Source organism: Heloderma suspectum, chromosome 3 (assembly GCF_057233095.1).
Source record: "Heloderma suspectum isolate Gila_16-S chromosome 3, 16-S_ref, whole genome shotgun sequence".
Lineage (NCBI taxonomy): Eukaryota > Metazoa > Chordata > Lepidosauria > Squamata > Helodermatidae > Heloderma > Heloderma suspectum.
Window position 1 is genome coordinate 307,757,260 of NC_139460.1, and position 18,797 is coordinate 307,776,056.

General features: G+C 44.0%; 1 protein-coding gene across 4 annotated transcripts in view; it reads right to left on the reverse strand.

Moving 5' to 3' along the window:
* Window positions 1-18,797, reverse strand: part of TNIK (TRAF2 and NCK interacting kinase) — a 424,016-nt gene that overhangs the window by 211,532 nt on the left and 193,687 nt on the right. For all 4 annotated transcript variants that reach the window (XM_084847490.1, XM_084847491.1, XM_084847489.1 and 1 more), the window contains exons 3-4: window positions 17,999-18,055; window positions 12,353-12,478 (exon numbers count right to left, since the gene is read on the reverse strand). In XM_084847490.1, the coding sequence (XP_084703616.1) occupies window positions 12,353-12,478; window positions 17,999-18,055 (183 nt within the window). The remainder of the gene's footprint in view (window positions 1-12,352; window positions 12,479-17,998; window positions 18,056-18,797) is intronic.

Genomic DNA, 18,797 nt, shown 5'->3' on the forward strand with positions numbered 1-18,797 from the left:
AGGCTGAAGGGGCAGGATTGCAGCTTGAGATCGATAGGCATATGGTCAAAGAACACCTCATTACTTTGAATGAGTTCAAATCTCCAGGGCCAGATGAACTGCATCCTACAGTAATAAAGGAAGTGGCAGAAGAACTCTCAGAACGGCTGTCTATTCTGTTTGAGAAATCATGGAGGATGGGGGAAGTGCCAGATGACTGGAGGAGGGCTGATGTTGTCCCTATCTTCAAAAAGGGTAAAAAGGAGGAACCTGGGAACTACAGACCAGTCAGTCTGTCATCAATCCCTGGGAAAATTCTGGAGCAGATGATAAAGCAATCCATCTGGAAGCACCTTGACAACAATGTCGTGATTACTCGAGGCCAACATGGATTTGTCAAAAACAAGTCCTGCCAGACAAATCTGATCTCATTTTTTGATCAAGTAACCTCCCTTGTAGACCATGGGAATGCTGTAGACATCATATACCTCGACTTCAGCAAAGCTTTCGACAAAGTGCCCCATGATATCCTGATGAGCAAACTAGCTCAAAGTGGGCTAGATGAAACAACGATCCGGTGGATCCACAGTTGGCTACAGAATCGGACTCAAAGAGTGCTTATCAATGGGACCTTCTCAAACTGGGCAGAGGTAACGAGTGGGGTACCGCAGGGCTCAGTCCTGGGCCCAGTGCTCTTCAACATTTTTATTAATGACTTGGAGGAGGAGGTGCAGGGAATGCTGATCAAATTTGCAGATGACACCAAATTGGGTGGGATAGCTAATACTTTGGAAGACAGAAACAACATTCAAAGTGATCTGGATAGACTGGAGCGCTGGGCAGAAAACAAGAGAATGACATTTAATAGGGATCAATGCCACGTTCTGCACCTAGGAAAAAGAAACCAAATGCACAGTTACAAGATGGGGGATACGTGGCTCAACAACACTACAAGCAAGAAGGATCTTGGAATTGTTGTCCATCACAAGCTGAATATGAGCCAACAATGTGATGTGGCTGCAAAAAAGGCAAATGCTCTTTTGGGCTGCATTCATAGAAGCATAGCTTCCAAATCCCGGGAAGTACTAGTTCCCCTCTACTCAGCAATGGTTAGGCCTCATCTGGAGTACTGTGTCCAGTTCTGGGCACCACACTTTAAGAAGGATGCAGACAAACCAGAGAGGGTTCAGAGGAGGGCAACAAAGATGATCAGGGGACTGGAAACAAAGCCTTATGAGGAGAGACTGTAAGAACTGGGCATGTTTAGCCTTGAGAAGAGAAGACTGAGGGGAGATATGATAGCGCTCTTCAAGTACTTGAAAGGCTGACACAGAGAAGAAGGCCAGGATCTCTTCTTGATCATCCCAGAGTGCAGGACATGGAATAATGGGCTCAAGTTACAGGAAGCCAGATTCCGGCTGAACATCAGGAAAAACTTCCTGAGTGTTAGAGCAATACGACAATGGAACCAATTACCTGGGGAGGTGGTGGGCTCTCCCACACTGGAGGCCTTCAAGACGAGGCTGGACAGCCATCTGTCAGCGATGCTCTGACTTGGATTCCTGCATTGAGCAGGGGGTTGGACTCGATGGCCTTGTAGGCCCCTTCCAACCCTACTATTCTATGATTCTATGATATGAAACTATGAAGGTGTCTTATCCTGAATCAGACAATTGGCTCAGCTAATCCAGTACTGTCTACTCTGAATAGCAGGGCTTTAGACAGGGGCCTTTCTCAGGCTTACCAGAAGATATCAGGGATTGAACCTGTGTTCATCTTCATGAAAATCATGTGCATCTATCAATGAGCTATGGCCACTCCCAAACAATGGCTGCCTTTTCTCAGAGCTCTCCCAGGTCCTGCAGATATAACCTGGTATCGCACCCTATGGCTAGACGCCCATTCCAGGTCAGTGTTGCTCAGCCCCCCACTGGCTCTCAGCCCAGCTCTAACAGGACTATTTATCCTCTTCAAGTCACCTACCTGGCTGGAAGGTGTTTATTTACAATCAGCATTCAAGTAGTCTTTGGATCTATGCAAACAAAAAATTCAAGATGGTTTTGGCTTGGGTCATTTACCAGCCACCACTTAGAGACAACCAACTGCTATTGCTTCAGTAACCATTTATACTGAGATGCAAGAGAGGTGAGACAAGAGCCCATGATCATATTAGCGCTTCCTGATGCTGTCAATTCGCCTTGGTTTCAATTCTTGAATGTTTCAGCAAGATCAGAGGTTAGTGTGAGTTCAACCTCTGAACTCACATTATCCTCAAAAGAACAGATTGTGTAACAGACCCTCTAACAACCATACAGTTTGGGGGAATCATTGAGAAATTGCCAACTCACTTCCACAGTGGAATAAGGGCAGGAATCCTGAACATCCCGACCCCCCAAAAGAATACATCTACGTTGCAAGTTCTGAATTTTCTTCTTCTTCTCTCTCAACCCCCCAACCACCAATTCATTATAAAATCGACCAACCATTCCAAATCTAAATTGTGAGGGTTGCCATGGAAGCAATCCATCTTTAGACAAGAAGGCAAGTGCCTCTTCCCCTCTGGGGAATAGCTCCGTCACCAGAGTTCTGTCCCCAGCTTTCACCAGCCTGGAGCTCTCCCTGCTTGAATGCTGCATAAATCCAGACACTACAAACAGCAGCAGGGAAGCAGAGAAAAAGCCAAAACGCCATTGTATATGCATGGCAACGCCTTTCGGTTAATCACTTCAATACACCCTGGACAGCAAGGACAGATGACAAACATCCAGCAGAGTGGCACCTATATTACCCTGTGGATGTATGCTTTGTGTTAACATATTGAAATTAAAGAAGGGCTCCACAGCTTGCAATAACATTTCCAGAATCGGCTCTGGAATACCAATGTGAATAGAACTGATGTTTATTTTTTCTGCCTTACTCTGTTCAGTAACACTTAGGCTTCATGTTTCCAGCATCTTTACAAAGATATACTATTAAAAAAGCCCAGGGTAGCTACTGTCAGAATCTCAGTGCTATGGTCCTGTGAAACCCCACAAGGCAGGTCCATGTAAGGTGATGGGAGAGTAATCAAGTGGGCTGACAATCACTACAAACTGGGGTTGGATGTTTAGGTTGCCTGATATTGAGCTCAGGTGAAAACACTCTTTCCTCCTCCAATGGGAGTGGAGCAACCTGGTAGATTATTTATGCATTACCATATAACAGGGGTGGGGTACCTCTTTCAATTGCAGATTGAGAAGCTCTTGGAGGCCGCATTCCAGTGAGGCCAAAAGCAAAACAGTGGGGCCAAAATACCAAAAATACCAGCATATTTAGGTTTAAACTCTTATTGCCAGAAACTATGCTTTAGGAGTCCCTTCATGGATCATTGCCTTGTTGTGGCTGTTGCAGAACCCAGAGTCAGAGAGACCACGGAGTGAAGGAAAAAGAGATTCTTTATTTAACACACGGGCTTAAGGCTGGAATCATTTCCAAAGAGCCAGAAGCCCCGAAATACATCAGCACATTGTTTTTATAGACATTGTGACACATATGAAATGGCTCCTCCTCCCCTTCCCGTGTGGGGTTGCAGTCCTCAACATTTCTTCTCCTAGCACCATTGTTTATAATCCAAGAACTGGGTTATAGCGTAGCCATGATAAGGAGAGAACAGAAGAGAACAGCAGAGAACAAGATATACAATTGTATGACCTTTGACAAGATAAGGAATTCCTGTGTCTCGTCAGCTTACAACAATATATTCAAGGGAGAAAGAGCTCAGCAAGAACATGACGCATGAGACTGCATGAGGCTACTTAGTCTGACCCCCGATACGGCTGCTACATTGGGGCTTGTGTAACTCAGTGCTTGTGTAGGGGCTTGTGTAAGTTACACAAGCTTAACAGAAGGGGCTTGTGTAACTCAGTGAAGCCATAAGATATGCCGTGCAGGGCCACCCAAGACGGACAGGTCATGGTGGAGAGCTCTGACAAAATGTGGTCCACTGGAGAAGGAAATGGCAACCCACTCCAATATTCTTGCCAAGAAAACCCCATGGAACGTATCACAAGGCTAAAAGAGATGACGCCAGAAGATGAGCCCCTCAGGTCGGAAGGTGTCCAATATACTACTGGGGAAGAGCAGAGGGAATTTCCAAGTAGCGCCAGAAAGAGTGAAGCGGCTGGGCCAAAGCCGAAAGGACACTCAGCTGTGGATGTGTCTGGTGGTGAAAAGAAAGTCCGATGCTGTAAAGAACAATATTGTTTAGGAACCTGGAATGTCAGATCAATGAATCAAGGTAAGCTGGAGGTGGTCAAACATGAAATGGCAAGACTGAACATCGACATCTTGGGAATCAGCAAATGAAAATGGACAGGCATGGGCGAATTTAATTCAGGGGACCATTATATCTACTACTGTGGGCAAGAATCCCTTAGAAGAAATGGAGTAGCACTTGTAGTCAATAAAAGGGTGGGAAAAGCAGTACTGGGGTACAATCTCAAAAACGATAGAATGATCTCAGTAAGAATCCAAGGCAAACCATTCAACATCACAGTAATTCAAGTCTATGCCCCAACCACTGAGGCCGAAGAAGCTGAGGTTGATGGGTTCTATGAAGACCTACAACACCTTCTAGAACTAACACCAAACAAAGATGTCCTCTTCATCATAGGGGATTGGAAGGCTAAAGTAGGAAGTCAAGAAATCACCGGGATAACAGGCAAGCATGGCCTTGGTGTACAAAATGAAGCAGGACAAAGGCTAATAGAGTTTTGCCAAGAGAAAAGACTGATCATAGCAAACACTCTTTTCCAACAGCACAAGAGGCGACTCTACACATGGACATCACCAGATGGTCAATATCGAAATCAGATAGATTATGTCCTTTGCCGCCAAAGATGGAGAAGCTCCATACAGTCAGTAAAAACAAGACCTGGAGCTGACTGTGGCTCAGATCATGAGCTGCTTCTTGCAAAATTTCGGCTTAAATTGAAGAACATAGGGAAAACCACTAAACCATTCAGGTATGACCTAAATCATATCCCTTATGAATATACAGTGGAGGTGACAAATAGATTTAAGGGATTAGACCTGATAGACAGAGTGCCTGAAGAACTATGGACGGAGGTCCGTAACATTGTTCAGGACGCAGCAACTCAATCTATCCCAAAGAAAAAAAATGCAAGAAAGCCAAGTGGCTGTCTGATGAGGCTTTACAAGTAGCTGAGGAAAGAAGGGAAGCAAAAAGCAAGGGAGAAAGGGGAAGATATATCCAACTGAATGTAGAGTTCCAGAGAATAGCAAGGAGAGACAGGAAGGCCTTCTTAAATGAACAATGCAAAGAAATCGAGGAAAACAATAGAATGGGAAAGACTAAACATCTCTTCAAGAAAATCGGAGATCTCAAGGGAACGTTTTGTGCAAAGACGGGCATGATCAAGGACAAAGAAGGCAGGGACCTAACAGACGCAGATGAGATTAAGAAGAGGTGGAAAGAATACACAGAAGAACTATACAGGAAAGATCTGAATGTCCCTGATAGCCATGATAGTGCGGTCACTGAACTTGAGCCGGACATCTTAGAGAGTGAAGTCAAGTGGGCCTTGGGAAGCATTACTAACAACAAAGCTAGTGGAGATGACAGTATTCCAGCTGAGCAATTTAAAATCCTAAAAGATGATGCTGTTAAAGTGCTGCACTCAATATGTCAACACATTTGGAACACTCAACAGTGGCCACAAGACTGGAAAAGGTCAGTTTACATTCCAATTCCAAAGAAGGGCAACGCCAAAGAGTGTTCAAACTACCGTACAATTGCACTCATTTCACATGCCAGCAAGGTGATGCTCAAAATGCTACAAGCTAGGCTTCAGCAGCATGTGAACCGAGAACTACTGGAAGTACAAGCGGGGTTTCGAAGAGGCAGAGGAACTAGAGATCAAATCGCCAACATTCGCTGGATCATGGAGAAAGCAAGAGAATTCCAGAAAAATGTCTATTTCTGCTTCATTGTGTACGCTAAAGCCTTTGATTGTGTGATTCACAACAAACTGTGGCAAATTCTTAAACAGATGGGAGTACCAGACCACCTTATCTGCCTCCTGAGAAACCCGTATGAGGGTCAAGAAGCAACAGTAAGAACCAGACATGGAACAACCGATTGGTTCAAAATTGGGGAAGGAGTACGATAAGGCTGTATATTGTCGCCTTGCTTATTTAATTTATATGCAGAGTACATCTTGAGAAACGCCGGGTTGGATGAATCACAGGTCGGAATTAAGAATGCTGGGAGAATTATCAACAACCTCAGATACACAGACGATACCACCCTAATGGGAGAAAGCGAAGAGGATCTAAAGAGCCTCTTGTTGAGTGTGAAAGTGGAGAGTGCAAAAGCTGGTTTGAAACTCAACATGAAAAAAACGAAGATCATGGCATCTGGCCCCATCACTTCCTGGCATATAGAAGGGAAAGAAATGGAAGCAGTGACAGATTTTAATTTTGTGGGCTCCAAGGTCACTGCAGATGGTGACTGTAACCATGAAATTACAAGACGCTTGCTCCTTGGGAGGAAAGCTATGGCACACCTAGAGAGCATAGTAAGAAGCAGAGACATCACCTTGCCGACAAAGGCCCGTCTAATCAAAGCTATGGTTTTCCCAGTAGTAATGGATGGCTGTGAGAGCTGGACTATAAGGAAGGCTGAGCACCGAAGAATCGATGATTTTGAACTGTGGTGCTGGAGAAGACTCTTACAAGTCCCCTGGACTGCAAAGAGGTCAAATCAGTCAATCCTGGGAAATCAACCCTGACTGCTCATTGGGAGGACAGATACTGAAGCTGAAGCTCAAATATTTTGGCCACCTCATGCGAAGAGAAAACTCCCTGGAAAAGACCCTGATGCTGGGAACGATTGAAGACAAAAGGAGAAGGGGACGGCAGAGGATGAGATGGCTAGATAACATCACCGATTCAATGAATATGAACTTGAGCACGCTCCGGGAGTGAGCGGAGGACAGGAAAGCCTGGCGTGCTATGGTCGATGGGGTCACGAAGAGTCGGACACGACTTAACAACTGAACAACAACATGCTTTAGGAGAGGCATTTCAACCTTTTAGAATGGGAAAAAAGATGTGCAAAACCTGGAAAACCACCAAAAGATCAGCAGTCAGGGGGATGGCCAGGAAAAGAGGGCATGGCTATCTGGCGAACCCTTGAGGGCCGTATTGGGACCCCAGGAGAGCCAGATTTGTCTCACAGGCCTGATGTTGCCCACCACTGCCATATAACAAAACACAGAGGCAGCTAGTGAAGAGTGTAAAGACTGCAATCCTCAGCATTGCTGATCATTGGTCATGCTGGCTGGGGCTGATGGGAGTTGAAGTCCAAAGCATCTGGAGGGCACAGGCATAGATGAATGAATGTAATTAATATATGTTGATCTCTCTCTCTCTCACACTCACTCACACTCTCTCTCTCTGACACATGCACGCACGCACGCGCATACACACACACAGCCAGCCCTAGGATAAATAGCACCCTGGGTGAGGAGTGCATTTGGTGCTCCACCCCCAGTCAGTTTTGCAGCACCACTCAGAGGATTTATGGGGCCTGGTGTAGGTGTGATGTCCATCAAGAGCAACATTGCTCAAAACCTTGATTTCTCAGCCACCGTGCTACAGTTTGCACAAGCCAAAGATCGAAAAGCCACATTCTGAGCAGTGGCAGTGCACTATGCCACACAGCAGAACTATCACAGGTTTTACTTACAATATTTTTTGTTTTGTAGCAGTTCCTATCTTTTGGAAAGCATTCCTTATTTAAGAATAACCATTATTTTTATTTTTAAAAATAATAAAGAAAAGTTATAAATAAAAAAGTATCCAGCTGACCTCTTACAGCTTACGGCTTTATTTTATTATTTACATAGTGCTTACAATATCTGAGGTGCTAAGAGCGCCATCACTCAATGTAGGGCTGTGTTCCACTGATTTTTACCTAGCGCAAATGACATCAAAGTGGAAATTGAAAAAGAAAATACTTTAAAGCTAATTGAAAGACGATCATTCTTGTAGTTAGTAGCCAAACAACCTGTAGAACCTTGAAAGAAAGATTAGAGACAGTTGCTTTTTGCCACCCTAACTCATTGCAGACAGTACATTAAAAAAGATAGCCACTGAGCTCAGCTTGGCACCCCCTTCAGCTCATCTTAGCGCCCCTCTCAACTCAACGCCCCAGGCAACTTCCCAGCTTGCCCCCCACAAGGCCGCCGCCCCCTCACACACTCACACACACACACACACACACCCCTATGCCTTTCCCTCTTCTCCTTCACACATTTCAAACTATACCAACAAACAGTCCAAATCCTGCAGCATTCATGTCTCTCCAGAGTTCTATAAATTAATATAAATGTATGTAGCTTTCCCCTAGTTTGAAGAACATTGTAAGAGTTAGTATTTGCCAAGCAACCTGGAGAAAGGAGAAGGTGGAAGGTGAGGCAAAGCAAAAATGAGGAGAGGCAATACAGAGGCAAAGGAGAAGCAAGACCAGTCTGTGACTGGGGACTGGAGAGTCTCCATATAACTCTGACCACAATGCAAGCCAGACCAGACCTGAACACTTTTATAGGACTTAGGCCTTAAAACACATGACCTGCTTTGGCCCTCTTGTGTCCTGGCAAAGCATTACTTCTGTCAGTATCTAGATTCTTCTAGTCACACACTAAGGGCTTCTTCACACGGAGCTTTTATCCTGCTATTGACTAGTTACTCATGGAAGTTTGTGGGTCCTTTACATGATGCCGTCAACCTCCACGGCGTCTCCCACACTAAATTACCTATATCCCGTTTTTTAAAAGATCAGAGACAATGAGCTATAAAATTACAGTACTTGAGTTCCATTTGAGTTCCCTTGTGAAAACCTGCAATACGAGGAGCTAGACCAATGAAACATATGGAAGACTCAGATAAGCAGGAAAAGGAGGGGGCAAAGGGGGGGAAGGAAGCCCGTGTAAAGGGAGTATGTTGTGATCCTGCATTTAAAACAGAAGCAGAAAGCCCTGTTTTAAATGCGGGATGATAAGCCAGTGCAGAGATACCCGGAGTTAGGGGTCTGTGAGCCAAATTCATCCCCTGAAGCAATTTTGTCTGCCCCTTGGTGACCATACCAAATTTTAACTAAGGTGTGGTTTTTAAAAGCTTGCCCACATTTATCTTTTAAGGAAAAGGTGTGTGTGTGTGAAATATTTTCATGTTGGAAATATTCCCCACATGGACATTACATCTCTCTTTTAGGTTTTGTACATAATGCACCGGCAATGCCCAGGTGCGCTCATGCTCCATAAGCATGAAGTTGTTGTTCAGTTGTTAACTCGTGTCTGACTCTTCGTGACCCCATGGACCATAGCACGGCAGGCCTTCCTGTCCTCCGCTCTCTCCCAGAGTGTGCTCAAGTCCATATTCATTGCATAAGCATGAAGACCTCACTGCCAAATAGTGCCAATGTTATTAAGAAGCTTGTTACGGGGGCCAGTTTGGATGGCAAAATACACCTACTGGGCCTCTGACCGGTCCCCTGAAAATTGGCCGCTCCTATGAATACAGAGGTCACTCAGCACTGCAGTATTTTTAATTTTAAAAAATTGTATCCCCTCTTCCACTGCAATCATAGTTCTCAGGTGGCTTACAACTTAAAAGAAATTACAAATCATGAGAGCCAGTGATGGATCTAGATTGTTCATAAACACATATTCAAGGTACCAAGAACATTATGTTCAAAACACAACGTTTTTATGCCTCTGTGCTGTTACTCTAGATCATGTTACTTTAGAGAGGGAGTGTGGTTAAGCAATTAAGAGTGTTCGACTGGGACTCCGGAGAACTGGGTTCTAGTCCCCACTCAACTATGAAGCCCGCTGGATGACTTTGGGCCAGTCACTGACTCTCAGCCTAACCTACCTCACTGGGTTGTTGTGAGGATAAAATGGAGAGGAGGAGGATCTTGTATCAAATTACTGCCCCCCCCCCCCAGGTCTTGGCCACACACCAGAAGCCATAACAGAGGGAACCAAATGAACCCCCCTTGGCAGGGAGTTCCACAGCCTTGGCGTGGCCACAGAGAAGGCCCTCTCCTGCATTCTAACCAGTTGTGCCTTTGCCACTGTCAGAGAATAGTGCTTTTATACTTTTAAAAAACAAAATAAAACATGAAATTCTACAGATCCTGAATCTCATATCAAGGCTTCCCCCGCCACAAATTCTCTTTGCATCATGGAATATGGCACTGCACCTGGGTTGCCAGGAGAACGGTTAGGCTAGTATTTGTTGCGCACCACATTCCGATTTGAGGAAGGTGACTGCATTTAAGGGACCCGATTGGCTTTTTTCCTATTACTGAGCAATGTTTTCAGTGGAAATAAGAAGGTGGATGCCAAGCATGATGGCAATACAATATGTCAGAAACCTGCCTTGCTTTGAACAGATCTTAATCTGTATTGAAAGAGCTCTGGCTTTTCCCCCTCCTGTATCACCTCACCAAGCATTGATAAAGAGAATTACTTGGGCGTTATCAGCAAAGAGTTTTATTCCAACAAAGACGACGGTGAGAAATAAACAAACATTTATTTCCAGAGCAGGAAGGATAGAATTCTCACAAGTTCTAATTCAATCAGGTATCTCAAATGTAGTGATTTAGTAGAGTGGGTCAAAATACAACATGCAGCTCTCAAGTATGGCCCGGAAGACACCTTCTGAATGTGTAACTTGGTTCACACACTGGCCCAGGAATTAGTAAAATCTCATCCATGTTATCACTTTTAACATTCAACTGCAGCCACTGCCAGCACCAGGTTTTTGAGGGCCCTTGGGCAAGACATCTTCAATGGGCCCTCACTGATTCTACCTTCTCACTGCCATTATCATCAGTAGAGAAAGGTGAACATGCATTGTTCGAGCTCCTTGAGGTTCTCCAAATTTCTCCTTGAAGCTCGGTTCACTGTCTTCACATTCTCACACGGTAAGCATGACTTTTTTCCCAATCAGAAAAATGCATATTTTTTAAAGTGTGCCTTTTTCCTGGATCAAAAATGCACTACTGCTCCTCCTCATTGCCACGATTGGGCCACAGCAAGAGGCAGCTGAAGAAGCAGGCTGCAACAGTGAAGAGAAGGGGCAACTCCAGGGGGTTCTTGTCAGTGGGCCCCTGCTGTGGTGTGGCCCAACTATACCTACCTTTGATGCCAGCCCTGAACTATGCACTGGGATTAGACTACAAGAAATTATGCTCATTTTGTCCCTGTTCTGGCCATTTCACTAAGAAATACATAATATTTACTTACCGTAAATATTTTTATTTCAGCTTCCCACTAAGTAATACCAAAGGTATCTGTGAATCATGCTCAAGAAACATAGAGCTGCTGTCAATAATGGCAGACGACTGTAGATTTCCCCTTCCATAATCCCCAACACAATTTGCCTCATGTCCCAACATCACTAGGCTGTGTGTTTTCCTCCCTCTGCTAGTATCAGCAGCCAATGGTGAGCAACTGGAACAGGGAAATTCATACCATACTGATGTCAAGACAATGGTACCTTTAAAATATTGAGAGAATGTTGTGGGTGCTCTCACAAAGTGGCCACCATGGGGCAGGGAGGGAATTGCCCATTCATAAAATGGCTGGTGACAAACACCCACTTCCCAGAAAGCAAACTGGCAAAATTAAAACAAAAGTAATTTGCCCAAGAACCCAAGTACAACGCAAGGTGGGGGTCTGAGCTCCAAAACACAAAACTACTCTGTTGAACCCAAATACAGATGGTGCTGGAGGGAAGAATTTCACTTTGCAGCATGCCAGCCTCCCAATTAAAAAAGGGAGCCTGGTGGGTGCTGTGGGCGCATCGGTGCACCAAGTTGGAGACCCCAATATTAGAGATTAGAAAGTATGTGTGTATGTGTGTGGGGGTGGGGGTAACAGGGATGCTATCAGGCTGCCATTCTGAGTGGCAGCCCTGTTTCTTTTAATGTTTAATGTCTATAATGTTCTTTAATGTTTAATCAAGCATCCTAATTCATAACACACATTATTTTTACTGAATCCTAAAGAAGGACATTGTACCCGTTTCAAACTATTAATTACATCTGAAGAGGTGGAAGTGTTATCTTTCTTATAGTGATATACAGATGATTTAACGCATATAAGGAACAGAGCCTTTACTCCCCCCACACCACCACTCCAAATTCTAGAAAAGGCAAAGAAGCAATGAGCTCTCCAAAGCTTTCCATCTAATGGCACAGGGATTTGGCATACTGCATGCAGATAAGTTATATCACACCACAGAGAATGGAACAAAAAACCAAAACAAATACTTTCGTAAAAATCAGAACACTGCATACCCAGAGCTGATCATCCATTCCTGGGGGGTTCTTTTTAATGAAAGCACCATAATAAGTAGCAATATTTCGGTGATGAGAATATTTCTTTAGCATGTTAATTTCTTGTTTAATCTCCTCCTCTTCATCCTGGATAAAAAGAAAAATAATCAGTGCCACCAAATCAACAACAGGCTTATTATCAGGCATTACTTCTCTTCATCATCCTTATAATTGATTCATTTTTAATTTCATCCCTCTCCTTTCCGCTTCTTCTCTCTTTTCTACAGAACAAACGTAGCCCAACATATTAGTATTTTTCATTTCCTTTATGTCAACAAGCTCAATAATAACGTTTATAACCAATGGCTACATAATAAAATGGAGTTAAGTGCACTGGATTGGATCTGAAGGTTCCTTTTGGTGAATGAAAGAATTTTCCTCCAACAAAAGAATATGTTCCATCAAAGAAAGGAAACCTTTGGATCTAAGACAGTGACCTGGTTCGCACAATCATTTTCAGCCATGGTGGCTTAAATAAGCCACTGTGGTTTGTGGCATGTACAAACCCACCCAGCGAGGATGGGGTGATGGTGTGGTTAACAAACTACCCAAAAGCCATGGGCTGTTTTAGCATTGTGGGTAGTTTGTTAACCATGCCAACAACCCACCATTGCCAGATTCGGATGACACAGCAACCTACAAGCAGGGGCTGGGTTACAGAATGAGTGCATGCATGCCACAAACTATGCTGGCTTATTTAAGCTACTGTGGCTGAAAATGATCATGCAAACCCTCCCAATGACTTCAGTTGGCTTAAGCCAGCCTTCCCCAATCTGGTGCCCTCCAGATGTGGTAGACTGCAACTCCCATAATTCCCAGTCAGCTTGGCCAATGGTCAGGAATACTGGGAGTTGTAGTCCAAAACATCTGGAGGGCACCAGGTTGGAGAAGGGTGACTTAAGCATACTATGACTTGGACTGTGGTTTTGATGTTTAAATTGAGAGCCAGCATGGTGCAATAGGAGCACAATGTTGAATTCCGATGATAGAGTTTTCAGCAACAGGCTCATTGGGTTGGTTTAGTGCTATGTGAGCAAGCCCTGTACTTCCATGCTCCCTCCTCCCCTTGCATATACTGATCCTCCTCATTTCCTGCTTAGTAGTAAAGCATAGTTTGCCATTCTTTCTGAGCTGGGCACACTATGGTTTGCACAAACTCAGTTCAAACTGCCCTTTATGATCCTGATCAGCAAGAAAATTAGGATTTACACCACAACCAAATGGGTTCTCCTTCCCACCCAGACGGTTCGAATCTGGCTTGGGGCTTACAAACATGACACACCAATTGGCCACGTCCCTACAGTGGCACACATATAGCATCAATGAAAAAGGCCTATGGTCAAGTAAGGTGCTGCATTCATCATCAATTGATGGTACATAGCTGAGGTGATGCCATTGAAAAGCATTGCAGTTAGTGTGGCATCAAGCGATATGCAAATTCTGTCTCACATGTTAGATCTTTGGTGTTCATTCACACATGAAAGTCATCACTTAATTCTGCAGTGAAGAACAAGCATGAATTAATGCCCCAAAAGCATTATACCTACAGTCACAATCCTATGCATGTTTATACAGAAAAAAAGCCTACAACTTCCATGTCCCAAACACCATGGCTGGCTGGAGCATGCTGGGCCTTTTTCATGTCTAAGCATGCATAAGATTGCGCCCTAAAGCAGCATTCCAGCAGTGCCACCATTGGCACCCAGCATCCTTGGGCAGCTGCCGGGGTCCCAGTGCCCTGGCAGGGCCCATGCTAACACCTCACCTGGGCCCTTTCTTCCTTTTTTCTTGCCTAGCACTCCAAGCAGCATATGGTAACTGGGTCTAAGTGTCATTTAAATTTCCCACTATGCCCTGACATGGCATCACTCTGGGGCATTGTAAAAAATTAAAATGCCCCCCCGCCCCCGCATTGCCAGTAAGCCCATTAGAGCCTGCCTACAGAGGCGGGAGCCACCAGAGGGGACTTTGTTTAGGGCTTCCTCAAATCTGAAGCCAGCCCTGGTTCCCAGTGAACGGCGGGCCATTTTCAATAACCATATTGTAGTTCCCTGGATATCCCTTAGCAGGAATCCCTTAGCATCTGGTTTGGTGCAAATCTGCTATTTATTCCTAAAGCTATGAGGTTTTAAAGCTTACATTTAAATATATCATTTAACTCAGGGCCAGTTATAACCACATGTATAGGCAGCAAATCGAGGCTTCTCTGTCTGAGTCCAAAAAAAAAAAATTGCTACCACAGACCAAGCAGGTTTGTGGCAGAAGAATCCAGAAAGATTAGGGAAATGAAACAATATAGTGTGGGGGTGATGAGTGGAGGGGTCAGTGTGTGTGTGTGTGTGTGTGAGAGAGAGAGAGAGAGAGAGAGAGAGAGAGAAGTTGCTGTATGTGTGTGAGAGAACAAAGGGAGTTGGCTTAAATCCTTTATTTAATTGTGTTTTAAAAACAAGCTCTTTCTGAAATCTCATGCTGTATTTCCAGGCAAGAAATGTAACAAAGAGGCTTAAAAATGGCGTGTGATTTTTAGTGAATTAAGACTCTTATTAAGTAACCACTAAGGTGCTTATGTTTCCAAAAGCTTTAGTAATTTTATACTTTCTTCCCCTGTGGCTTTTTGGCGAGTGTATAGTTTGTTTTCCTCCTGTTAAAAGAATAACAAGCTTAATACCTTCAATATCCCTGTTCTTTTTGTCATGTAAATTCCTCAGTGACCTTATTTATGCATTTTCTGTAAGACATTTTCTAACTATACAACAACTAAATGAGCACGCTCCTTTGTAGCTGGTTCCTGTGAGGTGAAAAACTGAAGGGTTCAGTATTCCTCACACGGAGTTGTGACAGACATATTTTTCTTACTACTGGTAAAATGACTTAGGCACTGCAGCATTTCTTGATTCAGTGAATTCTAGCCTAATCCACTTTGGAAAGCTGCCATTCAGTAAAGTGAGACACTGAGGCCTAGAAGCACAGCTGCGACTAAAGATCCAGTCAGGTCCAGGGCCTTGCAGTGGCAGACAGGTCTGGCACCTGCCAAAGAATCCTTTTTTATCTTTTTTAAAAATACATTATAGTCAGAGGGTGGCCAGCTGGCCCTATGGTTACAGTTGCTCATTTTATTATTTTTACTGTAGAAGTCTATTATCCTTTTGTACACCAAAATGGTGCTTATTCCCAAGTAAATATGTTTTGCCTCAGCACTATAGAAGCAAACTTCATTTTAGTCCTACCAAAAGATCACAAGAAATGTGTAAGCTTTTGAGATCTCCAGGTCTCTTCACCAGGCAAGATTATGAAGAGATCTCAAAAGCTTGCATATTTTTGGTGATCTTTTGTTTGGCTTAATAAAGGCATTTCACTAATATGGATTTAGGGGTTTTTTTGTCTTATGGCTAACATGGCTACCTTTGTTTTTCATGTTATTCCTGTAGTTGTGATTGTGCTATGATTTGAATGAGTTTAAAATGCAAACTGCACATGCTCATTTCTTTATCATCAGGGTTGGCAAACATGCTGGTTTGGGTTGGGTTTTTTGCTCTAACATATCAGAAATGTAGAAGCAGTTGTAAAGTATGGAATAGGAGCGGGGTGAGGGTGAGGGAAAGAGAAATGCTAGTTGTGCACGTCACAAATGAAGCACGTACTCATGGTCATCTAAAAGGGGAGGGGCTTAGGAGCATTACATCCAGGGTCTAATATTATCATTCTGGACTAGTTGGACCACTCTGGACCACTGAGGACTAGTAACAGGAGACAAGTGAAGGAGTAGAAAAGATTAGCTCCTTCCTTAAAGCCAGCTCTCAAGTCTCCATCTTGCATTTGACTGGATCCCGATGAACTGTCCATCAAAAGGGGCTAGGCAAAGAAGAAACAGCCCTACAGGCTTAAGATGGCCACTCATCCCTCTCTGTTGGAGTAATGGAATTGCCAGTCAAAACAGGCACAATCGCCTAGTGCTGGAAAACAAGAGCCATCTGCAGCTTATTTTGTAGGTGCTAAACTGTTCCACAAACTCTGAGAAGGTGTATTGTTATCACATCTTTTCATATCTTTAATCCAACTGTGTGCCCACCCATCTATCCCATTTACAATTTTTGCTGGAATTTTCACAAAGTACTACACTCTCACTCAGATACCTTAAAACAGGTTCAGTCCCATGTTACTTTGTAAGATGAATGATGACTCCCTCACATCAGCCCTGCTTTTAGAAAGGTACACATAAGACCAGCTCCCCAACAAACCCATGAACTGAAAATACTTAGCCACCTAGACTTGGGAATTTTCTAGGCAAATAAGATCAGAAGAGCCCTGTTGGATCAGACCAAGGGTCCATCCAGTCCAGCATTCTGTTCACATAGTGGCCAACCAGCTGCCCATGGGAAACCCACAAGCACAACATGAGTCTGACAGCACCCTCCTGCCCATGTTTCCCAGCAAGTGGTGTACATAGGCATACTGCCTCTGATACTGAAGGTAGCATACAGCCATCAGGACTAGTAGCCATTGATGGCCTTATCCTCCATGAATTTGTCCAATCTCCCTTTACAGCCTATTAAAACATGGCAAGGTTACACATTCAAATTCTTATTCTTGGGTCATATTTCAACAGTAACTATCAATGCTCAAAGTGTCTCATGTAAACATATACAAAAATATAATCAAAACAAGGTCAAAACCATTATTTTATGCAAACAATTCGGCAAATAGCAGCAACAGTACATAGCTGTGAAATAGTGGACAAGGTTGGTGAAAATGTTAGGAAGGAAAGTAAGGCTATTTCTTGACAGATCTCCCTGGGCAGCAGGGATCCAAATCTAAACTTTCTTCACACAGTACTACAACTATGTAGCTTCTACCAAATTTGTATGGGTATGATAGATTGGGTTCTGCTGTTCAAGGGAGCATCTGTAAGCCAGAACGCAGGTTACAAAAACAGCACAAAAATGCTGAATTCTCAGCACGTGGAAGCTGTTAAAGGAAAGTGAGGGCCAGGATATGAGATGGACACAGGAAAAGGGAGGCAAGGAAGAAAGAATGGCCTGCAAGTTATCCATATGGAAAGCTGTCTAGAACAGCTTGCCATACAGATCCGCCAGATTGCCTGGAAAGCTTCAGAACAGAAGAAGAGCTGTGCTGGATCAGACCAAAAGCTCATCAAGCATTCTGTTCCCACAGTGGCCAGCCAGCTCCCTCTATGAAGTCCACGCATGAATGCAATAGCACCCTCCCGTTCATGTTCCCCATCAACTGGAATTGAGAGAGGCATACTGCCTCTGATACTACAGGAAATACATAGCCATCATGAGCAGCCATTCTTTGCCTAGCCCCTATTGATGTACAGCCAAAGGTCAACTCCCAGGATGCTGAGCCTCTGCTTCCATCAAAGGATGCTGACCCTTGATGCTGGCCTTGCTTTGAAATGAACGATGTCATTCAGGGTGTACTGCGGTTCTCACTGTGTTCTTTTCCATGGGTGTTCTTTTCACACCAATGGAAACCAAATCAGGGTTTAAATGACAGGTGGATATTTTCACATTCTTGAGTGGATTTCCTAACACTTTACTTGTGCAGGTACATGATTAAGAAAGCAAGAAAATAAGGATACCTTACCCCAGTGACATCCATGACTTTAATAGCTGCAAGCTGCCCTGTTTTAACATGACGACCCTAGGAGAGAACAAACAAATAAATAGTTTAGGTTTCCTACTTACACACTGGTACTAATGATTCAGTGACAAAGCTTGGAATCTACCGGCCCTGGTGAAATCAGAGAGGATTATTCCTCTGAATGTAGCTTATCACCTGTGGTTAGTTGCCTCATTCCCCCAAGAAAGCAGCAGCATCACTTCATTACCTATTATGGGTGCGTAGTTACCATCGTACGTTACCGGACAATCGGCCCTGCTATAAGCCCAGAGACCAGCCTTCCCCATCCTAGTGCCCTTCAGATGTTTGGGGCTACAACCAGCAGTTTAGGCATATTCAACAGACTTTAAACAGAGGTCAGCAGACAAAACCCCGGAGAGATTAAAATTAAGATGGCTTTCACAGAGATAACCATTTCACCACAGGGCATTACCACATACCTACGCTGGATTCTCCTTACCACCTGGCAAGATGATACAGATGACAAAGCTGACTGAAATGAAATCTGGTTGAAAGAGCTCACCCAGGCTAAGTTTGGTAATTGATTTTGGCCCTACGGGGGTAAATGTGTTTTTTAGTGGGAATGCTGTGGAAGCAGTCACAAGACAGCAACGTTGCTGCTAGACAGTAATATCTAAGCAGAGCTGAGGACCAAACTGGATGATACAAGAAATGTGCAGCTGCATTTCATGTGTCTGTTTTTTAAGAACAAAAATAGCAGCTGCAGGGAGCCCAGTGAGGATCAGGGCTGGGGTACCTCAAG